Genomic DNA, 22473 nt, shown 5'->3' on the forward strand with positions numbered 1-22473 from the left:
CTCTTTTTTAAAAAAACAAACAAAAAACAAAAAAACCAGAGGTGTATAAAAATGGAAGTCCCTCCAGATCATAAGATCTTGTCTGGTGGGCAGGAATGGTCTTCAATCCAGAGCCAGGTTTTCTGATGGCATCGGCTTGAAAGACGGCAGACAAATTCCTAAGACGTCAGTGACACATCCGCGAAGTCATGTCCTTCTGCCAAAGAGAGGACAGTTAAATGTCCACTTAGAAATCACATTTCTAAAAAAATATGTTATTACAGGTCGTCCTCGACTTATGACTATAATTGAGCCCAAAATTTCTGTTGCTAAGCGAAACAGTTGTTAAGTGAGTTTTGCCCCATTTTACCTTTTTTGGGGGGGCCACTGTTTTTAAGTGAATCACTGCAGTTGTTAAATTAGTAATATGATTGTTAAGTGAATTGGATTTCCCCATTGATTTTGCTTGTCAAAAGATCACAAAAGGTGATCACAGGACTCTGGGACACTGCAATTGTCATAACTATGAGTCAGTCTTGAATTTTGATCAGGTAATCATGGGGATGCTACCACCATCATGTAAAATAGTCATGTGACTTTTTTTTAGTATTGTTGTAATTTGGAACGGTTACTTAATGAACCATTGTAAATTAAGGATTATCCGTATACTGAACTAAAGTAGGCCATGAATTACAACTGGTCACTTAATAACCAAAGTTCTGATAGCCCTTCCTGTGGGCACTTATGACCCCATTTTGAGTCAAAATGGCCACCTCCCCTCCTAGGTCATGTGACTGCACTCTGGGCACTTGGACCGTATCAATGGCTATTGGCAGAGTCCTGAGGTCACAATGTCGTCTTTTACGACAGTTGTGCCAAAAAGCTGCATTTATTTCTGGTTTTCAGCAAAGCCAGCCCATAGCAAACCACTGATCTGCTTAACAACCACCACAAAAAAAGTCATTAAACCAGGTTGGTCACGTAAGTGACTTGATTTTCAACCATCAAAGTAATGACCGTGATAGGCAGGCTTCATTATGGTTGTAACTTGAGGACTGCTTGTAATTCAAGGACCTATGAGGGGTCCTTGGTGCTCTTTGATCTTGGTTACTGTCAGGTCCACCATCGTACTCTGGTGTCCTGTCATCGTGCTGAGGGGGGACAAGGGGATGGCATGCTTGGGATTTTTCCGCTTCTGCTGTTCGCTTGGGAATTAAGGAGTGGGGCTCTCTTCAGAGACGGGGCAGAGTTGTTCCCAGCCAGTTTTCATGCCCTGAGTGTGAATTGTTATCTCCCTAGCACCTCAGCGTTCTCAAAACGTCTACTTGGATCACACTAGTTGCCGGTGGGCTGGTCAGGGGGCGGGTTGGGACTGGGCAAACCAAAAGAATTGCTTTGTGCTTTGCACAAGACCCTCAGATTCCGCCTCACTTTACTGCATCCAGTTTCTCTCAGTAAAAGTTCTTTTGATTCAAGTCATTTTAATTCCTTTCTATGCCAAACAAGCCAGCCCACCTTCAGAGTGCAGAACACCACCACCACCACCTGGTGCCAGGGTTAAATGGGCATCTCCTCCAGCCTTTCTTTCCATTATCTGTGGTCACATTGTCAAGGTAGTTCTGGGTGCAATTCAAGCTGCCGGTTATCACCTTTACAGCCCTGCAAGGTAGTACTTATGCGACTATCTACCTCCATCCCATATTTGCCCATCCCACACGATTTGAGAGGGCTGGGGCACTCCAGGTCCATTCCGTTAAACGCCATTGTCTTCTGAAACCAAGAAGATGTGCCTCCTTTCTTGTGGCATTCGCCTTATGGAATAGTCTCAACTTTAAGAAGTGTGGACTTCAACTCCCAAAATTCCTCAGCCAGCGTACTGGCTGGGGAATTCTGGGAGTTGAAGTCCAGACATCTTCATGTTGCTAAGGTTGAGAAACACTGGATTATATAGTGTATCCATTAGTATATGATAATTTTCATTCTGCTTTTTGGTTTTGTCTATAGAGATTTTATTGCTTTTTGATGATAGCTGTTAGCGGCCTAGAGTTACATAGCTAAGATAGGTAGGCATACACATTTTCTAAATAAATAAAATGAATAAATCTCAATAGTCCAATGTCATTTATTCCATCTTGTCAACCATAAAACTGTTGGAAAGATTGTCCAGTTACGGATGGAAAGCACCTGGGTGTGCCTCTCTTTCCTTCCTTGTTTCTGTTTTCTTCTGCAGAGGTATTAATGTTTATTCAACATGGTTAAATATCTAATGCCAATTAATAATGGCTGGGCAGGGGCAGGGGCCGTTATAAATTTAATAAGAGGCCCCTGATTATGTTTTTATCAAAAAATTTTACGGGGTTGGGGAGAGGGGTGGGTGATAGGGGTTGTCTGGCTATGGGGGGCGGCCAATCAACCATAGTTCAGGCCAGACTTGGGTCTGACCGCGCGGGGGGAGAACGGGGGGCCGTTGTCTCCGGGGCTCATGAGCGGGTCGTGGGATTGCCAATTCCCACGACGGGGAATGGCAGCAGGCGGATAGACAGGGGGCCATATCGTTACCGGGAGGGCCGTCTCCGCTATCTGCAAGCGGTGAGGCGCTCCGACCCTCTGCTTCTTTCCCGAGGTTCCGGGAGCGAGGATGTGCAGCCTCCTGAGCTCCGGCTGGTGTACCTGAATGCCAGGTCCGTGGTTAACAAAGCTCCCCTTGTTAGGGATTTAGTTGAGGGTGAGCATGCGGACCTGGCTTACATCACGGAGACTTGGTTGGGCCCAGAGGGTGGGGTCCCTTTGGTTGACCTTTGCCCACCAGGCTTCCGGGTGCTACACCAGCCTCGAGCTCAGGGTAGGGGTGGGGGTGTGGTGGTGATCTTTAGGGAGACCTTATGTCCGCGGGAGACCACCGTTCCTCAGATAGTCGGGTGTGAGTCTCTCTTTATGAGATTTGGTTCTGGGGCGCAGTTGGGCTTGCTGCTCGTGTACATTTCACCTAGTCGCGTAGCGGCAGCCCTGCCCGAGCTGCTCGATATCCTCTCGGGGTTGGTGGTTGAGTTCCCCAAACTTATAGTTTTGGGAGACGTCAATCTACCATCCCTGGGAGGCTCATCTGAGCTTGCTCGGGAGTTCATGGCTTCCATGACGGCCATGGACCTGACGCAGGTAATTTCTGAACCAACTCATGAGGGAGGCCACACCCTTGACCTGATTTTCTTATCTGGACGGTGGTTGGATGATCTTGGTGGGGGCTTTCCATTTATTATGCCCCTGTCATGGACCGATCATCACCTCCTGCGGCTGGTCTTCCATTTTGCCACCCCCCGCCGTGGGGGTACGGAGCCAACTAGATGGTACCGCCCCAGACGCCTAATGGATCCTGATAGATTCCAAGCGGCGCTGGGGTCCCCACCTGCCTCCATTGCTCACAACTCGGCGGATGCCCTAGTGGAAGCCTGGGAAAGGGCAGCCACTGAGGCACTCGACCGGGTTGTACCCTTGCGGCCCCTGACCCGGTGCAGATCCCAGCATGCTCCATGGTTCTCCGCGGAGCTCCGGGAGATGAAGCGTCGGAAACGGGGCCTAGAGAGCTGCTGGAGGTCCAGCCGATCTGAACCCGACCGATTGCGGTTAAGAACCTATATTAGGTCTTATCTCGCTGCGATGAGGGAGGCGAGGTGTAATTACTTCTCCACCCTCATCGCGTCCGCAGATAATTGCCCGGCCGCCTTGTTTAGGGTGACTCGCTCCCTTCTTAATCAGGAGGTGAGGGAGGATCCCTTGCAGGGTCGTGCCGAGGAGTTTAGTCAACATCTGTCGGATAAAATCGCTCGGATTCGGACCGGTTTGGACTCCAGCTGGGCAGAGTCTGGCGATCAGGACACGGGCGGTCCTGTCAATGTTATCTGGGAGGAGTTTGATTCTGTGACCCCTGATGAAGTGGACAGGATTATGGGGAAGCTGAGTTCCACCACATGTTTATTGGATCCGTGCCCTTCTTGGCTGGTTTATGCAGCTAGGGAGAGGACACGAGGCTGGCTCCAGGCGGTTATATCTGCTTCTTTGAGCGAGGGTTATTTCCCCACCATCTTGAAGGAGGCGGTGGTGAGACCTCTCCTCAAGAAGCCTGCCTTGGACCCAGCTGTATTGAACAACTTTCGTCCAGTCTCCAACCTTCGCTTTCTTGCGAAGGTTGTCGAGAGTGTGGTGGCGCATCAGCTCCCTCTGGTCCTGGATGAAGCGGATTATCTGGACCCTTACCAATCGGGTTTCAGGCCCGGGCACAGCACGGAGACGGCATTGGTCGCTCTGGTGAATGATCTCTGGAGGGCTCGGGATAGGGGATATTCCTCTGTCCTAGTCCTATTAGACCTCTCGGCGGCTTTCGATACCATCGACCATGGTATCCTGCTGCGGTGTCTCAGGGGACTGGGAGTGGGAGGCACGGTTTTTCAGTGGTTCTCCTCCTATCTCCTGGGACGCTCGCAGTCGGTGTTGGCAGGGGGGCAGAGGTCGACCCCTAGGACTCTCGCTTGTGGAGTTCCTCAGGGGTCGGTCCTCTCGCCTCTCCTGTTCAACATCTATATGAAACCGCTGGGTGAGATCATTCGTGGTTTTGGAGTTGGGTATCATCAATATGCTGATGATACCCAACTTTTTATTTAGACCCGAAACCACCCCAGTGATGCCCTCGCTGTGATGTCCCGTTGCCTGGAGGCGGTTCGGGTCTGGATGGGGAGGAACAGACTTCAACTCAACCCTGACAAGACTGAGTGGCTGTACATTGCGACACCTGGGATGTTCCATCTCTTTCTATGGGGGGTGAGCTTTTACCCCCTGTGGATAGGGCTCGCAACTTGGGAGTCCTCCTAGATTCACGACTCACTTTGGAGGATCATATAGTGGCCGTGACTAGGGGGGCTTTTGCCCAGGTTCGCCTGGTGCGCCAGTTGCGGCCCTATCTGGACCGGGAGGCCTTGTGTACGGTCACTCATGCGCTCGTGACCTCTCGCCTAGACTACTGTAACGCTCTCTACATGGGGCTTCCCTTGAAGACTACTAGGAGGCTCCAACTGGTACAGAATGCGGCCGCGAGAGTTGTCTTGGGAGTTTCCCGGTACTCCCATGTTACACCTTTGCTCCGTGACCTGCATTGGTTACCAGTTGTCTTCCGGGTAAGGTTCAAGGTTTTGGTTATGATCTTTAAGTCCCTACATGGCATGGGTCCGCGATACCTCGAGGACCACCTGCTGCCGGCGTCGACTCCCCTCCGCCCTGTGCGCGCCCACAGAGAGGGCCTCCTCAGGGTGCCTCCTGTCAAGGAATGTCGACTGGTGGCCCCCAGGGGGAGGGCCTTCTCTGTGGGTGCTCCGGCATTATGGAACCAACTGCCGGCTGAGCTCCGGACGGCATCAGACTTCCGATCCTTCCGTCGCGGGTTGAAGACCCATTTATTTGAACTAGCGGGTCTGGCCTGATGGGGGTATATGGGTTTTTATAGGCTGTTTTATTATTCTTGTTTTAACTTGGGCATTGATTTAATTGTCTTTTAATTTTTGTATTGTCATTTTATATTTATGCCCTGTGAACCGCCCTGAGTCCCTTTGGGAGAAGGGCGGTATAGAAATCTCAATAAATTAAATTAAATTAAATTAAATAAGTAAATAAAAAACCTCAAGTTTATGACATGCATTTTATGCATCAGGGAAACCGAAATGGAATAAATACTGTATATTCTTTTTATATTCATTTTTAAAAACACTCTTCCGTGGTCTTATTTATTTGTAGTCTCCCTTGTTTTTAATAGATGTAAGAGCTGTTTTGCTTTATTGTAAGCCGCTCAGAAATGGGTGGTTATATAAATTCATATACTAAGCTTCAGCAATAACCCATCCTAATGAATCCCGTGCCTTAAATAAAAATTTACCTTTTTTCTTAAAACAAGCCAACTCTTCAGAGATTGCCAAATCCCACTGGTTCTGAATGAAATTGTGCCATACTTTTGAGTAGCTCAGGAGGGAGAGCCCTCCACCCCCCCCCAAAATGCCACTCATCAGGTATCTGAACCACGGCTTCCAAAGTGGGATGCCAGCAAAAGCAGCCCCCAACCCTACACTTACCAGAGGCTCCAGTTCCTTGTTGTCTATGAGATTGAACTCTTTTACAAAATAGTAGAAGTGCTTGTAGCAGGTATTCACATGGGCTTCCGAGCCCATTTGGGCGATACGATCGAAGTGGTGGATGTAGACATGGACAAAGACGCGGAAGAGACGGGAGAGGATCTTTTTCACAACTTGGAGGAAGTTCTTAGGAAATGGAGTACCTGTGGAAGACCATGACAATTAATCTTCCTTCCTTCCTTCCTTCCTTCCTCCCTCCCTCCCTCCCTCCCTCCCTCCCTCCCTCCCTCCCTCCATTTATTTAATCAATTGATCATATCCATGGCAGGAAAGATGGCAGACAATTTAGGTGACTAGGCCAACATTATCTATGCAAGTTGTATATTTCCAAAATTGGAGTATCCCTGAGTTCAGAGTACTGTGCTGAACACTAACCTGAGATTCTGTTTAATCAACAGACTAGAACTGAGCAAGCAGAGTCGAGTGTAAAGGCAGCTGTAGAGAAGATGAAGCAAGGAGAACTAGATTTCAATACAACTCCCCCTCAATATCCATCCATTATAGTGTGAGGGGTGTGTGTAGAATTAACAGAAAGGAATGAGGGAGGCTGCTGACTTATGAAGTTTGACAAAGAACATTGTGGATTATATATTGTCTGAAACCCAGTTATCTGAGTTCCAGTTTGAAATTTAACAATTTAATTTATTAAATCTGTCTGCTGCCCAACAGCACCTTATAGAACTAACACCAAAAAATGATGTCCTTATCATCATGGGGGATTGGAATGCTAAAGTAGGAAGCCAAAAGATAAGCGGAATAACAGGCAAGTTTGGCCTTGGAGTACAAAATGAAGCAGGGCACAGGCTGATAGAATTTTGTCAAGAGAATACGATGGTCATAGCAAACACTCTTTTCCAACAACCCAAGAGACGGCTCTACACATGGACATCACCAGACGGTCAACACAGAAATCAGATTGACTATGCGCTCTGCAGCCAAAGATGGAGAAGCTCTATACAGTCAGTAAAAACAAGACCAGGAGCTGACTGTGGCTCAGACCATGAGCTTCTCATTGCAAAGTTTAGGCTTAAACTGAAGAAAGTAGGGAAAAGCACTAGGCCACTCAGGTATGAATTAAATCATATCCCTGTTGAATATACAGTAGAGGTGACAAATAGATTTAAGGAATTAGATCTGATAGACAGAGTGCCTGAAGAACTATGGACAGAGGTTCGCAACATTGCACAACAGGTAGCATCCAAAACCATCCCAAAGAAAAAGAAATGCAAGAAAGCAAAATGGCTGTCTGAGGAAGCTTTGCAAATAGCTGAGGGAAGGAGGGAAGTGAAAGGCAAGGGAGAAAAAGAAAGATACGTCCAGTTGAATGCAGAATTCCAGAGAATAGCTAGAAGAGATAAGAATGCCTTCTTAAATGAACAGTGCAAAGAAATAGAAGAAAACAACAGAATAGGGAGGACCAGAGATCTCTTCAAGAAAATTGGAGATGAAGGGAACGTTTCATGCAAAAATGGGCATGATAAAAGGACCAAAATGGCAGGGACCTAACAGAGGCAGAAGAGATGGTAAAATTACACAGAAGAACTATACAAGAATGAGCTTAACATCCCTGATAACCACGATGAGGTGGTCACTGACCTCGAGCCAGACATCCTAGAATGTGAAGTGAAGTGGGCCTTAGAAAAGCTGAGCAACAACAAAGCTAGTGGAGGTGACAGTATTACAGCTGAGCTATTTAAAATCTTAAAAGACGATTCAGTAAAAGTGCTACACTCAATTTGCCAGCAAATTTGCAAAACTCAACAGTGGCCGCAGGATTGGAAAAGATCAGTTTACATTCCAATTCCAAAGAAAGGCAGTGCCAAAGAATGTTCAAACTATCGCACCATTGCACTCATTTCTCATGCTAGTAAAGTTATGCTTAAAATCCTACAAGCTAGACTCCAGCAGTATGTGGATCGAGAACTACCAGAAGTACAGGCAGGATTTCGAAGAGGCAGAGGAACTAGAGATCAAATTGCCAACATACGCTGGATCATGGAGAAAGCTAGAGAGTTCCAGAAAAACATCTACTTCTGCTTCATTGACTATGCTAAAGCCTTTGATTGTGTGGATCATAACAAACTGTGGCAAGTTCTTAAAGAGATGGGTGTACCAGACCATCTTATTTGTCTCTTGAGAAAACTATATGCGGGCCAAGAAGCAACAGTGAGAACTGGACACGGAACCACTGATTGGTTCAAAATTGGGCAAGGATTCCGGCAAGGCTGTATACTGTCGCCCTGCCTATTTAACTTATATGCAGAGCACATCATGAGAAAGGCAGGGCTAGATGAATCAAAAGTTGGAATTAAGATTGCCGGAAGAAATATCAAGAACCTAAGATATGCAGATGATACCACTCTAATGGCAGAAAGTGAAGAAGAACTGAAGAGCCTCTTGTTGCGGGTGAAGAAGGAAAGTGCAAAAGTTGGGTTGAACCGTAACATTAAGAAAACCAAGATCATGGCATCCGGCCCTCTCAATTCCTGGCAAATAGATGGGGAAGAAATGGAGGCAGTGACAGATTTTATTTTCCTGGGCTCCAAGATCACTGCAGATGGAGACTGTAGCCAAGAAATTAAAAGATGCTTGCTCCTCGGGAGGAAAGCCATGACAAATCTAGACAGCACACTAAAAAGCAGAGACATCACCCTGTCAACAAAAGTGCGTATAGTCAAGGCTATGGTCTTCCGAGTTGCAATGTATGGCAGTGAAAGTTGGACCATAAGAAAGGCCGAGCGCCAAAGAATTGAGGCCTTTGAGCTATGGTGCTGGAGAAGACTCCTGTGAGTCCCTTGGACTGCAAGGCGATCAAACCGGTCAGTCCTAGAGGAGATCAACCCTGACTGCTTTTTAGAAGGCCAGATCCTGAAGCTAAAACTCAAATACTCTGGCCACCTAATGAGAAGGAAGGACTCACTGGAGAAGAGCCTAATGCTGGGAAAGGTTGAGGGCAAGAGAAGAAGGGGACGACAGAGAATGAGTTGGCTGGATGGAGTCACTGAAGCAGTAGGTGTGAGCTTAAATGGACTCCAGAAGATGGTAGAGGACAGGAAGGCCTGGAGAAACATTGTCCATAGGGTCACGATGGGTCAGACACGACTTCGCAGCTAACAACAAAGGGGTCCTTACAGAGGTCTCAACCCACTGCATTTGTTCAGCCTCCTACTGGCATCCTCAGTGACACGCCTAAAAACCAGTTTCAATCACACCATTCCTGCTATGATCATCTAGACTTTTTTGAACATACTACAAAGCCCATGTATCTACCACTTCATCCTGGTTTAGGTCTCATACCCCCAAATATCTAACTACCATAACATGAGTTTAATAACTACAAGTAGTCCTTGACTTAAAACCACTTATTTGGTGACCGTTCAATGTTACAATGGCACCAAAAAAGTGACTTACTACTGGTTCTCACACTTACAACTGTTGCAGCATCCCTCCTGTCATGTGATTAGAATTCAGGCATTTGGCAACTGGTGTTTATCCATGAGAGTTGCAATGTTCTGGGATCATGTGGTTGCCATTTGCACCCTTCCCAGCTTCATAAGCAAAGTCAGTAGAGGAAACTGGATTCATTTAAGAACTGCATGATTCACTTAACAACTATAGTGACTCGCTTAACAACTATAGCAAAAAAAATGTCATAAAATTGGGTGTGATTCACTTAACTACTGCCTTGTTTAGCAATGGAAATTCTGGTCCCAGGTGTGGTTGTAAGTTAGAGGACTATAGGTAATTCTCGATTTATGACCACAATTGAGCCCAAATTTATGTTGCTAAGTGAGACATTTGTTAAGCATATTTTGCCCCATTTTATGATCTTTCTTGCCACAGTTGTTAAGCGAATCACTGCAGTCAAGTTAGTAACACTGTTGTTAAGTGAAGCAAGCTTCCCCCACTGACTTTGCTTGTCAGAAAGTCACAAAAGGACATCATGTGATCCAGGGACATGGCAACTGTCATAAATATGAATCAATTCCCAGCTTCTGAATTTTTAATCACGTGACCATGGAGATACTGCAGGGGTTGTAAGTACCATGTTTCCCTGAAAATAAGACCAAGCCTTATTTTTTTTTGCCTCCAAAAGAAGCACCAGGTCTTATTTTCGGGGTAGGCCTTACCTCACCTCCGGCAGTGACAGCCCCACCCAGCCGGTCCACTTCTTCTGGGGCTGAAGTTCTGCAGCTGCATTCGGGCCTGTATTTTGCAGTCAGGCCTTTCCAGAAGGCCTAAGCAGCCGAGTACCAAGCTATGGATTCAATCCATAGCTTGGTGCTCAGCTGCTGAGGTCTTGCAGAACAGAGCTATGGATTGAATCAGCCCTGTGACTGAGAAATGCAGGCCTGGCTGCAGAAGAGGCCACAGAAGAAGAAGTAGGCCGGCAAGGAGAGGCCTGGCTGCAAGGTAAGTGGATGCGAGGTGGGTGGGGCAGCTCCCCACCCCCGCTTGATTTTTAGGTGTGTGCCTCACCCCAAAACTAGGGCTTATTTTTGGGATAGGGCTTATATTAAGCCCACACCTCAAAATCAAGTTAGGGCTTATTGTTGATAGGCCTTACTTTCAGGGAAACATGGTATGAAAAACAGTCATGTCACTTTTTTCAGTGCCATTGTAACTCTGAATAGTCACTAAATGAACTGTTGTAAGTCGAGGATTAGCTGCACTTGTAATTCCATGACTATTAAGTATACAGCTGCATTAGCCATTTTTGCCTAAAGCTCATGTTCATTTTATGATCAATTCTCTAATTTTCTTCCTGGCCTGTTTCAACCTCTTCCCATCAAACTCACCAACATTTGTAGGGAAGAGATCCTCGTTGTTGATCTGTACTTCAATCCAATCCATGAGAAGGTTCATGTATTTAGGCGCAGAAAGGGCAGTGGGCTTGCGGTATTTCTCATCCTGCCACCGATACTCATACTTTGGGCCACCGGACATGACCGGACAGGACTTTTCTGTGCAATAATCACTTACTGTCCCATAAATGAGGTTGATGCGGTTGAAAAAGTCCACCACGTGAACAGCCACCCAATCGTTCAGTTCCTCATCATGTGGAAGCTGCACAGCCAGCTTTAAATCCAGCCCAGCATTAAGGGATGCCTGGGCCTTTTTGTGAAGCTCAAAGCGCTGTGTCCCGGGTTCAAATTTCCGTTTAGGCCGGAAGGTCCGATCCTTGTTAAAAACTTGTTTCAAAGGGTTGGCCATCTCCCGCTCCCCAAAGTTTCTGAGATCTAGGAAACCACCACCACGACGTGCCTTCCAAGGATGACTGCTATAAACAAAACACCTTTAAATCTCCTTTTGAATTCCACTGGTGAACTCGGTAATCTGCAAGACAAAAATATATACACAAAGAGGTTTGAGGGAGGTGGGAAAGGAAAGAAATCTAAAGGACGGTCTCAACATAAATTCTAAAATATGCTTCTTTGGGTACTTTTATATTCTATTCAAATTCCCATTTTAAAAAAACAAGGTAGTATTTACACACATGGCTGGGTCAAAAAACTTGCCTTAGTAGAAATGCAACTTTGAGAAAAAGACAGTAACAATAGTAAGATGTACACCACAGCAATAGAAATAGCTCTCAATTTATGATCCTAATGCACCCCGCCTATTATGGTTGTAAGTCGTGACAGTCATAAAGTGGGTCATCCATGTGACTGATCCAATTTTATGACCTTTTTTAAGCTAACACTGTGATCGTAAAGCAAACCCATTATTTGTTATTGGGCGTTTTTGCCAAAAACTGGTTTCAGCAAAAAATGTAGTAAAACATGATCATGCTGCAAATGACCATAAACATGGGCCTGTTGTCAAGTATCTGACCTGCTTGGTCACATGACTGCAGAGGCGTGTCCATCATAACTTTGGAACCGGGTCATAAGTAGCTCTGGGGAAGTCCTTCGTAACTCTGAATGGTCACTAAGTGACTGGTCGTAAGTTGAGAACTAGCTGTACTATGAATGAGGTGTGCAAGAAGAGAGTTCTGAGCCTCACATTTAAAGAGGAAAAGAGAGACTCGGATTTCTTAGAATCTTCTCTGATTTGAAGAATCTTCATTGCTTCCTAGCACTTCTGCACATATCACTGAAAAAAGATAACAGAAATTACTCTGGAGCGTAATAGCTGTGAAGGTTGCCTGACTGAGGGGGAAAAAAGGGGGAGGTTAACAAGAAGACACCTCCTCTTCCCCTCCCTTCTAAAATCAGCTATTTAATTCCTTTAAGTTTCCTTTAATTGCTTCCCACTCAGTGGCCTTATAAGAATCTGTATAAGATCATTTTCCTGCGGTGGTGTCTGAATTTAAAACAGTCATATCCAAAGTCCTTCTAGTTCAGCATCTGGTATTCCCCCACAGGATGCTTGCCAGGACATGTGAACAAAGTCTAAAGTTCATTTCCAGTACTGATAGATTTACTCTGAATATGGGACTTTCCTTATCTGATCCTCAGCGCCTGGATAGACCTAGCACCAATCAATCCAAGCTCCCTTGGGACTACCTCCATTGGCTGCCAAAGCCCCAACGGGTCAGTTTCTCTTTTCCACAAACCAGTATGCACAAACAGACACCTCCTAATGTTGGACTTTCCACCCATCCCATTTGTGGAGAACCTATCGGCCACGTATAAAAATCCCAACGAACGCCTCGCCCAATCTCATCCAGAAAGCCAGATTTTGAGAGGTAAAGGTAAAGGTAAAGTTTCCCCTGCACATGCGTGCTAGTCCTTTCCAACTCTAGGGGCCGGTGCTCTTCTCCGTTTCAAAGCCGAAGAGCCAGCGCTTGTCCAAGGACGTCTCCGTGGTCATGTGGCCGGCATGACTACACGCCAAAGGCGCACGGAGCACTGTTACCTTCCCACCGTAGTGGTCCCTATTTTTCTACTTGCATTTTTTACGTGCTTTCGAACTGCTAGGTTAGCAGAAGCTGGGACGAGTAACAGGCGCTCACTCTGTTACGCGGCACTCGGGATTCGACCCGCCAAACTGCCAACCTTCTGATCGACAAGCTCAGCGAAGACTCCCCTAATTCTCCAAAAGGCCTCTCACCAGATGCAGTGGGGGAGCAAGTAGGGAGAAGGCAGCAGCAGACAGATGCTGTGACTCCCCGATTACTAAGAAACCACTCAGAATGTCACCACATCCTGTAAACACCCATTTCAGTTCTGTTAAGAAAGCGGAAATCCAATGAATGTTTACCTGACTTGCAAAAAAGGAGAAGATAGCGAAGATCTCCTTTTGAAGCTCAAGAGAACAAATTACTAATTTTCTTGCGAAATGAACCCGTTTGCTGCAGTTTAGCTCAGTCTTTCCCAACCCAATTGTCTCTCTCCAGAAAAGCTGATTCCAATCACCATAACCCACAGCAACACCCAAGAGCTTGGCAAGCTGGCCTTATGGGATGCTGGAGGAATTGGAGAAGGCCAGGCTGGGCTTAACCTACCTTACAGGGTTGTAGTAATAGGAAAAAAATAGGGAGGGGGGGGTATGTGCTCTAGATGCCATTTTGAGCTCCTGTAGGAAAGGGAGAATATAACTTCAGCAAACAAACAAAACCTGTATTACAGAAAATAAGGCATCTGGGGTAAGAAAAAACATATCTCAGTTTACAGTCTGTTTGGTACTGGTTTCAGATTTCCAGGAAATGCATAAGCAAAGCAATATCCTTCCCTTCTTGCACGATGTGCTAACTAAGGTAGACTGCCTCTGTTCAGAGTGGTTCCATTCCCTTGTCAAATCCATCCATCTATCTATCGGGTTTCCCCCAAATTACGACCCGGTTTTATACTTTTTTGCCTCCAAAAGAGGCAGTAAGTCTTATTTTTGGGACGTGTCTTATTTCCCCCCCCCCGACACCTGCCTTGCCTTGCGGCGGCAGCAACAACAGCCCCGTCCAGCAGGAGGCCGCGTGGCTGCTGGCCTATTTCTGTGGCCGCTTTCGGCAGGAGGCTGCGTGGCAAGGCAGTTGGGGGTGGGGGTAGAGCTGCCCCATAGGCATCCAAACACTTTTCTCCCAAACAGAGATTGGAATCTTGGTCTGTTTGTGAATGGGGCGCTTTGAAACGGAGCTAATCGCTCCGTTTCAAAGCATCCCATTCGCAAGCAGACAAAGTTCCAGTGTTCGTCAGATCTCCGTTTGGAGGAAAAGTGTTTGGGCGCCTATGGGGCGCTTGGGAAACGAGCGAATCGCTCGGTTTCCAAGCACCCAAAGGTGCCCAAACAGTTTCCGCCCCAGCCTCCACATGCAGACTTACCTGCTCTGCGTCAAGGGGCCAGCAGGCTGCGGCTGGACACCATCGGCCCCTGTGTGCCCGCCGCTTATGCTGGCCACGCCCACTTACCCTGGTTTATTTTTGGGGTAGGGCTTATATTAGGCCCACCCCCAAAAAATAAGGCTAGGGCTTATTTTTGGGGTAGGGTAGGGTTAATTTTGTCAAAACATCTATCTATCCATCTATCCATCCATCTATCTATCCATCTATCTATCCATCCATCCATCAATCCATTCTCCACAACAACAACCCTGTGAAGTGGGTTGGGCTGAGAGAAGTGACTGGCTCGAAGTCACCCAGCTGGCTGGACGAGGACTCACAATGTTCCCTGCTTTCTAGGCCAGCATCTTATTTATTTATTTATTTATTTATTTATTTAGTTGCATTTGTATACCGCCCTTTCCCTGAGGACTCAGGGCGGTTTACAGGGAATTAAAAATCAAAACATACAAAAGTTAAAACCAGTTAAAAAGTAATTAAATTCACCCTGTACACTTAAAAACCCCAGTTAAAATTATTCTCCTCAGCCTGGGCCCGAGAGCTCAAAGAGCCAGGTCTTCAGGCCCCGGCGGAATGATCGGAGGTCGGGAGCAGTCCTCAGCTCCACCGGCAGCTGGTTCCAGAGGGCAGGCGCTCCCACTGAGAAGGCCCTATCCCTGGGTGTCACCCGCCGGCAATCTCTCACCGGCGGAACCCTGAGCAGACCCTCCCTGTGGGAGCGCACTGGGCGAAGGGCGTTTGATGCCGGCAGCAGGTGTTCCCTCAAATAGCCCGGACCCAGGCCATGTAGGGCTTTATAGGTGATAACCAGCACCTTGAATTTCACCCGGAGGGCAACCGGAAGCCAATGCAGCTCGCGGAGTAGAGGTGTTACATGGGAGTATCGGGAAACCCCCATTACAACTCGTGCGGCCGCATTCTGCACCAGTTGAAGCCTCCGAGTGGTCTTCAAGGGCAGCCCCATGTAGAGAGCGTTACAGTAGTCCAAACGGGAGGTCACAAGCGCATGAGTGACTGTGCGTAGGGCGTCTCGGTCCAGATAGGGACGCAACTGGCGCACCAGGCGAACCTGTGCAAAAGCCCCCCTGGTCACGGCTCCTATGTGATCTTCAAAATTGAGCCGTGAATCCAGGAGGACGCCCAAGTTGCGAGCCCTATCAACGGGGGGTAACACCTCACCCCCCCATCGTTAGAGGTGGAATAACTTGGTTAACCCGAGACGCCGATATGCACAGCCACTAACCACTACTCTAAACTGGCTCTCCATCATACAACACATGAAGTTGACTCGCTTGTAATTCATTGCATTCTGAAATCCTCCTCCTTTGATTTTGGACAATACAAGGTAGTGTGCATAATGCCGCCATCCATTTCCCCACAACAGCAACCCTGTGAGGCGGATTGGGCTGAGAGGGAGGGATTGCCTTAAAGTCATTCAGCTGGTGTTGAATGCCTAAGGAAGACTAAGACTCACAGTCTTCCATTTTCTGGGCCAGCATCTTATCCACTATACCAGGGCTCTGGTCACGGTCCACTGCAACTATACTGGCTGGGGAATTCTGGGAATTGAAGTCCACAAATCTTAAAGTTGCCAAGTTCGGAGACTCCCGCTCTACACCAAACTGGCTCTCTGTTTGAATAACACCAATGAGAAATTCAGGAAGGCACCGATCCCAGATTCAACAGAGACAGCAGAATTTATCTCAATCTGCTGACCAGGCAACACATTTGTTTATTGACTGTGTTTCTAAGCAACCCCACATCTGTGGTTCTCTAGATGCTGTACACAACTGTTGAGGCTTATTTTATACAGATGCACCACCAAAAGCATCAGAAACTAAGAAACAAAAAACTGGTGCAAAAGTAATGGTTGTGAGACCCATGCCATTGCACCAATAAAATAAACGTAAGTTCCGTAGATAGATGGTTATGAACACACTTGAGAGCCAAAGGGCCACGTTGTAGGTGTTCCTGAGTGCCAATTCAAACTAGTGCAAGTGTTTCTCAGCCTTGGAAGTTTATCATAAATTTGCCAAGATTGAGAAACACTGGACTAGTGATTAAAGGGAGGACTGGAAATCAGGAGTCCATGAGTTCTAATCCTGCTTTACAGCTGGGAGACTTTAGGTCAGTTTTTTTTATCTCAGCCAAAGGAAGAAGCCAATGACAAACCACTTCTGAAAAAGTTGCTAAGAAAACAGCATTTACTTGTCTGGGTAGTTGCCAGGAGTCAAGACACCAAAAATAGATACTCCTGTTACAAAGGTGAGTTTTCATAGCCTCAGCTATGCCCCACAGGAGAAATGAAACTTAATCAAATTACATAGTTTGTAAGCTGCCCAGAGTCTGTGGTTCTATGGCCTTATAGAGGAGATAGGCTGCATAAAAATTTAATCAAACAAACAAAACAAAGCCATTCCACTTAATGGCTGGGAAATTCTGGGAGTTGAAGTTCACACAGCTTAAAATTGCTAAGGTTGGGAAATCTGATTTACAGAGATAAACAGGCGAAGCAATCAATTTACAAAAACACATTCAAAATGCAGATGTACAGCAGAGGCCAAAGATGTATAGAAGTGACTGAGGAAGAGTGTTAAAGTGTTTTTGTTTCCTATCCACCCCCCAACTTGAAGTTCCTCAATCTGGTTGAACTGATGCAAAACCTCAATGAGTAATGCCACTGAAGTGCATTGGCGGGGACAGCTGCCCTCCACCAAAAAGCCACTGAAAAGGGGAATAAAAAATTAAAAACCTAGTAAGCTTATTTATATAGAAGGGCCATTTCCTCTGCCATTTAAACTTTCTGAAAGAGGACCCAAAAACAGCAGCAAAGTTGAAGAAAAGACTTACAGAAAAGAGCCAGTTTAAAGGGGGAAGGGAAGATCACCCTTCTCACCTTATTTTGTAAGTAAAAATCCCACTGGAGTGACAAGAGTGAAGGGAACCTCAAGGTCATCAAGGCCAACCTCTTCCTAGCTGAGATATGGCTGTCCCATTTCAGCTTAAGCCGAGTTTAGTGCCACTCAAGGCAGATGTTCCACTGCCAAACAGCTCTTAATTCAATAGCTACATAATGCATGTCAGGTGGATTGTTGCTTATTCATATGAATAATAATACAAAATTACACTATAATCAATTCTCATGGCTTCTCTGGATGAGTTCCCATATGTGAAGAGAGGAACAATCTATCATAATTAGCAGTTGCTCTTTGTCTACAGGTAGTCTTCTATTTACATTACATTTAGTGACCATTTGATGTTACGCTACTGAAAAAAGTGACTCATGACCAGTTTTGACACTTATGACCTTTGCAGCATCCCCATGGTCACGTGATTTACATGCAGAGGCTTGGCAACTGGTTCATATTTATGACAGTTGCAGTGTCTGGGGGGGGGGCTGTGATAACCTTTTGTGACTTTCTAACAAGCAAAGTCAATGGGGAAACCAGATTCACTTAACAACTGTGTCACTAATTTAACAACTGCAGTGATTTGCTTAACAAATGTGGCAAGAAAAGTTGTAAAATGGGGCAAAACTCACTTAACTAATTTCTTACTTAGCAACATAAACTCTGGGCTCACTTCTGGTCATACGTTGAGAACTACGTGTACTAGATTGACTCCCTCCATCTGGGGTTGGAGGAAGATTTGAACACTTCCAGTGTGTGTATAATCATTTAGGCACCATTACATGTGAATTATGTGAATTGGACACTTGACAATCAGCTTGTATTACTGACGGTTACAGCACCCCAGGGTAGCATGATCTCCAATGGTGACCTTCCTATGGGGCTTCCAACAAGCAAAATTAATGGGGAAAACCATTTAATGATCACATGACTTGGGTTTTATAGATTTCCCCCTTATCCCTAGTAAATGATGATGAAACAAAGAGGGGAAAGTATTTTAATAGCTCACTTTTTAAAGAAAGATATTGGTCCTCAGAAAAGTAGAAAAATGTTGGGATCTCCCTTTCCAGCATACCAAAACCACATCTTTTTTTAAAAAAACAACAACAGCAACTAAGGCTTTGAATAATTGGACTTCTGGCTTAATAGTTTATTGAAATGATCACATTTTCAAGATGAGTTTCAGCTGCAGGAAATTCTTTGTGTATTTCTAAGTGGAACTCAGCCAGGCTTTTCAGAGAAAATCTTATTCCCTCCATCATGTTAGAAATGATACCCCAGCAGGATGTTGGTTTGGACAGATTCTACTCTGTTTTTCCAGAATACAGGACAGAGAATTTAGCCTGCAATCTTAGATAGCCAAAACTTCTGGTGTGAATTTCCAGATGGTCCTAACTCACCCTCAGGATTCAGTACCTGAAAAATAGGGCTACTAGTTAAGTACTTGGAGGGCACAGGCAGTATGAGGTAATATGAATGGCTAGGATAGATAATAAGTCACTTAGTAACAATAAACACTTATCATTTTTGGAACACAAAACAATATGCTGAAGCTTATGAGGTTATTTTGAATTGTGTGTACACAGATAGGATGACTGCCAAAACTTCAAACTTGGCACTTATGAAGAACACATTAAATAGCATTGAGCTAAATATAAGCAGCCATATAAAGAGCCCCATAATATACACTTACTGACTCAATACACTAGGCAAGACTACGCTAAAATGGAATAGGATAGTTGGCAGATCAACATACAATGGGAACCCAAACACTGTTTTAAGAGGTTGTGGGAACTTTGTATTAAACAGGAGTACTAGTTCTGGGTTACAAAGCTCAAAAAACGATTAGCTGTTGTCCAGATTTACACAGCCCTGATCTGGCAGCCTATGTCAAAACACTGAGTATACCAGTGGTTACAAGAAAGCAAAACATATTTGTTAACCTAGTTTTAGTTTTTGTTTGAAATCCAGCAACTGTGAATGAAGGCAGGAGAATCCATTAAGAATTCCTGAACTTTCAAGAGATATTGAAATTCCTGGAAGTCTCTTTCCCAATACAGCTCCACCCCAGTGCCAAGAAAATCTGGAAACATATTAAGCAACAACATTCACAAGCCTGCTGTCCTCCAGATTTGTTAAACTATAACTCTCATCATCCTCCACCATCTTGGCTGTCTGACAAGAAAGCAGAGCTACCAGGCTGGGATTTTGAGATGACCAGATTTACAACCCATCACATTTGAGAAGGAGGGCAACGAAGCTTTTATCTTTCTTCTCTCAGGACCCTTCCCCACTTACAAAAATCATGGAAAACCCCTAAAGAGGTTTTATTTATATGGGTTATATTTACTGATACTTACCATATTGAAAATTAAAACTGCTTCCCCTGTTGCTTCTCAGGATTGTTTGATGGGAATTCTTTAATAGGGTGACAAATAATTTTGGTTTTGTGGACCCCTGAAATTTCTCGGGGGACCTTCAGGGGTCCTGGGACCACACTTTCTGAAGTTCTAAAGATTGCCAAGACCCTTAGAATCATCAAAGTAAAAAATGTTTGTACTATTTCAATCAGCAGTCAAAATCCTTTTGCCAATGCTGTTACCAAAGGCCTGGGTCATGAAAAGAAAAAAAAAAGCAACAGAAAATTAGCAACCTGTAAGATGGATGGACTTCAGTCCCCAGAATTCCCCCCCCCCCCCGTGCCGGTTGGGGAGTTCTGGGAGTTGAAGTCCACCCATCTTAAAGTTGCCAAGGCTGAGAAACAGAGCTTTAGAAAGATCGCCTTAAGGTCAGGAAAGCAACACACCGCCTCTTTTCAAGCCGCCTCCACATCACGGATATTCACGGCTATTTAATCGCAGAAACCCGCTTGTGAAACTTTCCATACCGCGGAGCTAAAGAGGATCAAACCGATCCGGAGAAGGAAATGTTGTGAGGTCGGGCGGATTTTTCAGTTGCCAATCTAATTAAGAAAAGCGCACGATCAAGGTATCCTTGGCGGAAAGCATTTCTTTTTCTTTGCGCCCTTCATCCTAAAGGGCCCTTTGGAGCCGTTGTTCCTCTGCTACGCCTTTACTAACCCGGCGGGCAAGGAGGGCTGATTGGGACAGAAGGCAGCGGGAATCTAGCTGCACGAGGCGCTGCTCTTCATTGCAACACCGAAATGGAGAGAGCTGGCGAGAGTACTTTTGCTGGGGGGGGGGACGGGGAGAAATGCAATATAAGCGAAAGAAAGCGAAGAAAGGAGAAAGAAGGCAGATCCTCACGTGCATCCATACCTGCCTCAGTCTCTTGACGAACCTTCCCAACGCGTGAGAAAAGCCCCGCTCTCTCCGCAGCCCGAAAAGGCATCCGCCCTGCAGGCAAGATTTGAACCAAGCGCCACCCCTTCCGCTTCTCCTTACCGTCAGCCAGGCTTCCTTCCCTTAAACGGGTAAGACCCGTATCTTTTGCTTGTAAGGATGGCATGGGGTGGGGAATTCCCTTCCCGGAAATACTTCGCTGGAAAAATCAAATGTTTTCTATTTCCCTGCACGGCTTCTCCACGTGGACAGATGAGATAGAAGGATGAAGATTCATTTAAATTTTGCTAGATTTCTGTTCTGGTTTGTTGTTGTTTTTTTGGCTTACTCTTCCTGGTGGCTCTTTTTATTCCGCCCCCCAACTACAGCAGCGAAGGACTAAAGGATAATATCCTAGTTAAAAACCCTTAAATTAAGTTGCCGCTTAAATTCATTAACACGTATTAAATTTGTTAGATTATCAGGGAGCCCGTTTTAGAAAGATAGCCAAAGGACTTACAAAAAAGCTTAGACATTATTCTAGCAACTCCCCAGCTCAGAATCTCTGGAAAATGAAATATCTAAATTCTAAAAAATAGAAGGTGAAAATTACGGTTTCATTCCGTGTCACGTTGCTCTTCGCATTCGAATTCGTTCTTTTAATTCGTATTATTGTACTCTCCCTTTATTGTTATATTGCTTTGCAATTGTTGACATTTTTTATTATTTTTTCTGTTTTACTGTTATAAGACACAAGATGGGCAGCAAATACATTTATTAAAATACATAAATAAATTTAACAAATTCATCGACCCAGAACTAGTGGAAGCATCCAAGACGGCAATTTAGATAGTAGTCAACTTACAACTGGTCATTTAGCAACTATTCAAAGTTATGATGAACCCCCCAAAAGCTAATTACTACCTGATTTGAACTTATGATGTTCTTTCCTCCCCCTGCAGTCACATGACCCTGTTTTGGCTTCTCAACAACCAGCCTTCATTCATGGCCAAATATAGCACCTGGGGCATGTAATTACAATTTATGAAGGTTTTGCTGGAAAATGGCATTTACTTCCTATTGCTGGCAAAACACACCCTATAGCGAAAAATGGATTTGCTTAATGAGTACTGTGTTTCTTTAAAATCACTGCCGAAAGATTGTAAAATTGAGTCCGGTCATGTGGTAACCCCCCTTATGACCATCATGACTTATGACCGCTATTGCCAAGTTCACTTACGGTCATAACTCAAGGACTTGTACAACACAACACATCTGAACTAGTCAAATAGTATCAGATCGAAATATATAGAACAGGGGTGTCAAACTGCTGACCCGCGGGCTGGATGCGCCCCGCCAAAACCACGCCCACCCATTGCTGGCAATGGGAAAAAAGTTGTGATACATCGTGACACGTCACATGATGTCGTGAGTTTGACACCCGTGGTCTAGAATCACGGACACATCAATTGCTGCCTCACCACTTATTTTCAGTTTGATGTACTTATATGCCAACAAATCAGAACCTTCCATAAAATCACCATTCTCACAATTCATAGAAGAAACCATAATGCAGTGTCTAGAAACTATAGCACTCCCACGCATGGAGCCAAAAGTATGGATCTGGTATGTATATGACTCCTTCATTGTAGTAAAAAAGGAACAACTAAAGAAGACACATGAAGCAATCAACATCTTCAAAGTTTTAAAATTCACAATGCAAGATGAAAACAACCCGCTACCTTTCCTAGATCGTCATTAGCAGAGGAAATAATGGCAAATAAGAAACGCAAGTCTATTGAGAAACATCCCACATTAAACAAGTGTTCTGGTACCATTGAGGAGCTGTGTAAGA

The 22473-nt window shown here is 45.3% G+C and overlaps 1 protein-coding gene across 2 annotated transcripts; it reads right to left on the reverse strand.

Annotated features, from left to right (window-relative positions):
* Window positions 1–18: 18 nt before the first annotated feature.
* On the reverse strand, window positions 19–20848 carry MOB3A (MOB kinase activator 3A). Of its 2 annotated transcripts, none has more exons than XM_083358928.1 (4): window positions 20742–20848; window positions 10949–11486; window positions 6090–6292; window positions 19–196 (listed from the first exon to the last, which is right to left on the reverse strand). In XM_083358928.1, the coding sequence occupies exons 2-4, from the start codon at window positions 11361–11363 to the stop codon at window positions 167–169; spliced, it is 648 nt and encodes a 215-aa protein (XP_083215054.1). In that variant the 5' UTR covers window positions 11364–11486; window positions 20742–20848; the 3' UTR covers window positions 19–166. The 2 variants fall into 2 exon arrangements, with proteins under 2 accessions (XP_083215054.1, XP_083215053.1); XM_083358927.1 differs by lacking the exon at window positions 20742–20848 and adding an exon at window positions 20616–20698.
* Between the last annotated feature and the right edge of the window lie 1625 nt (window positions 20849–22473).

Source organism: Vipera ursinii, assembly GCF_947247035.1.
Source record: "Vipera ursinii genome assembly, chromosome: 1".
Classification (NCBI taxonomy): domain Eukaryota; kingdom Metazoa; phylum Chordata; class Lepidosauria; order Squamata; family Viperidae; genus Vipera; species Vipera ursinii.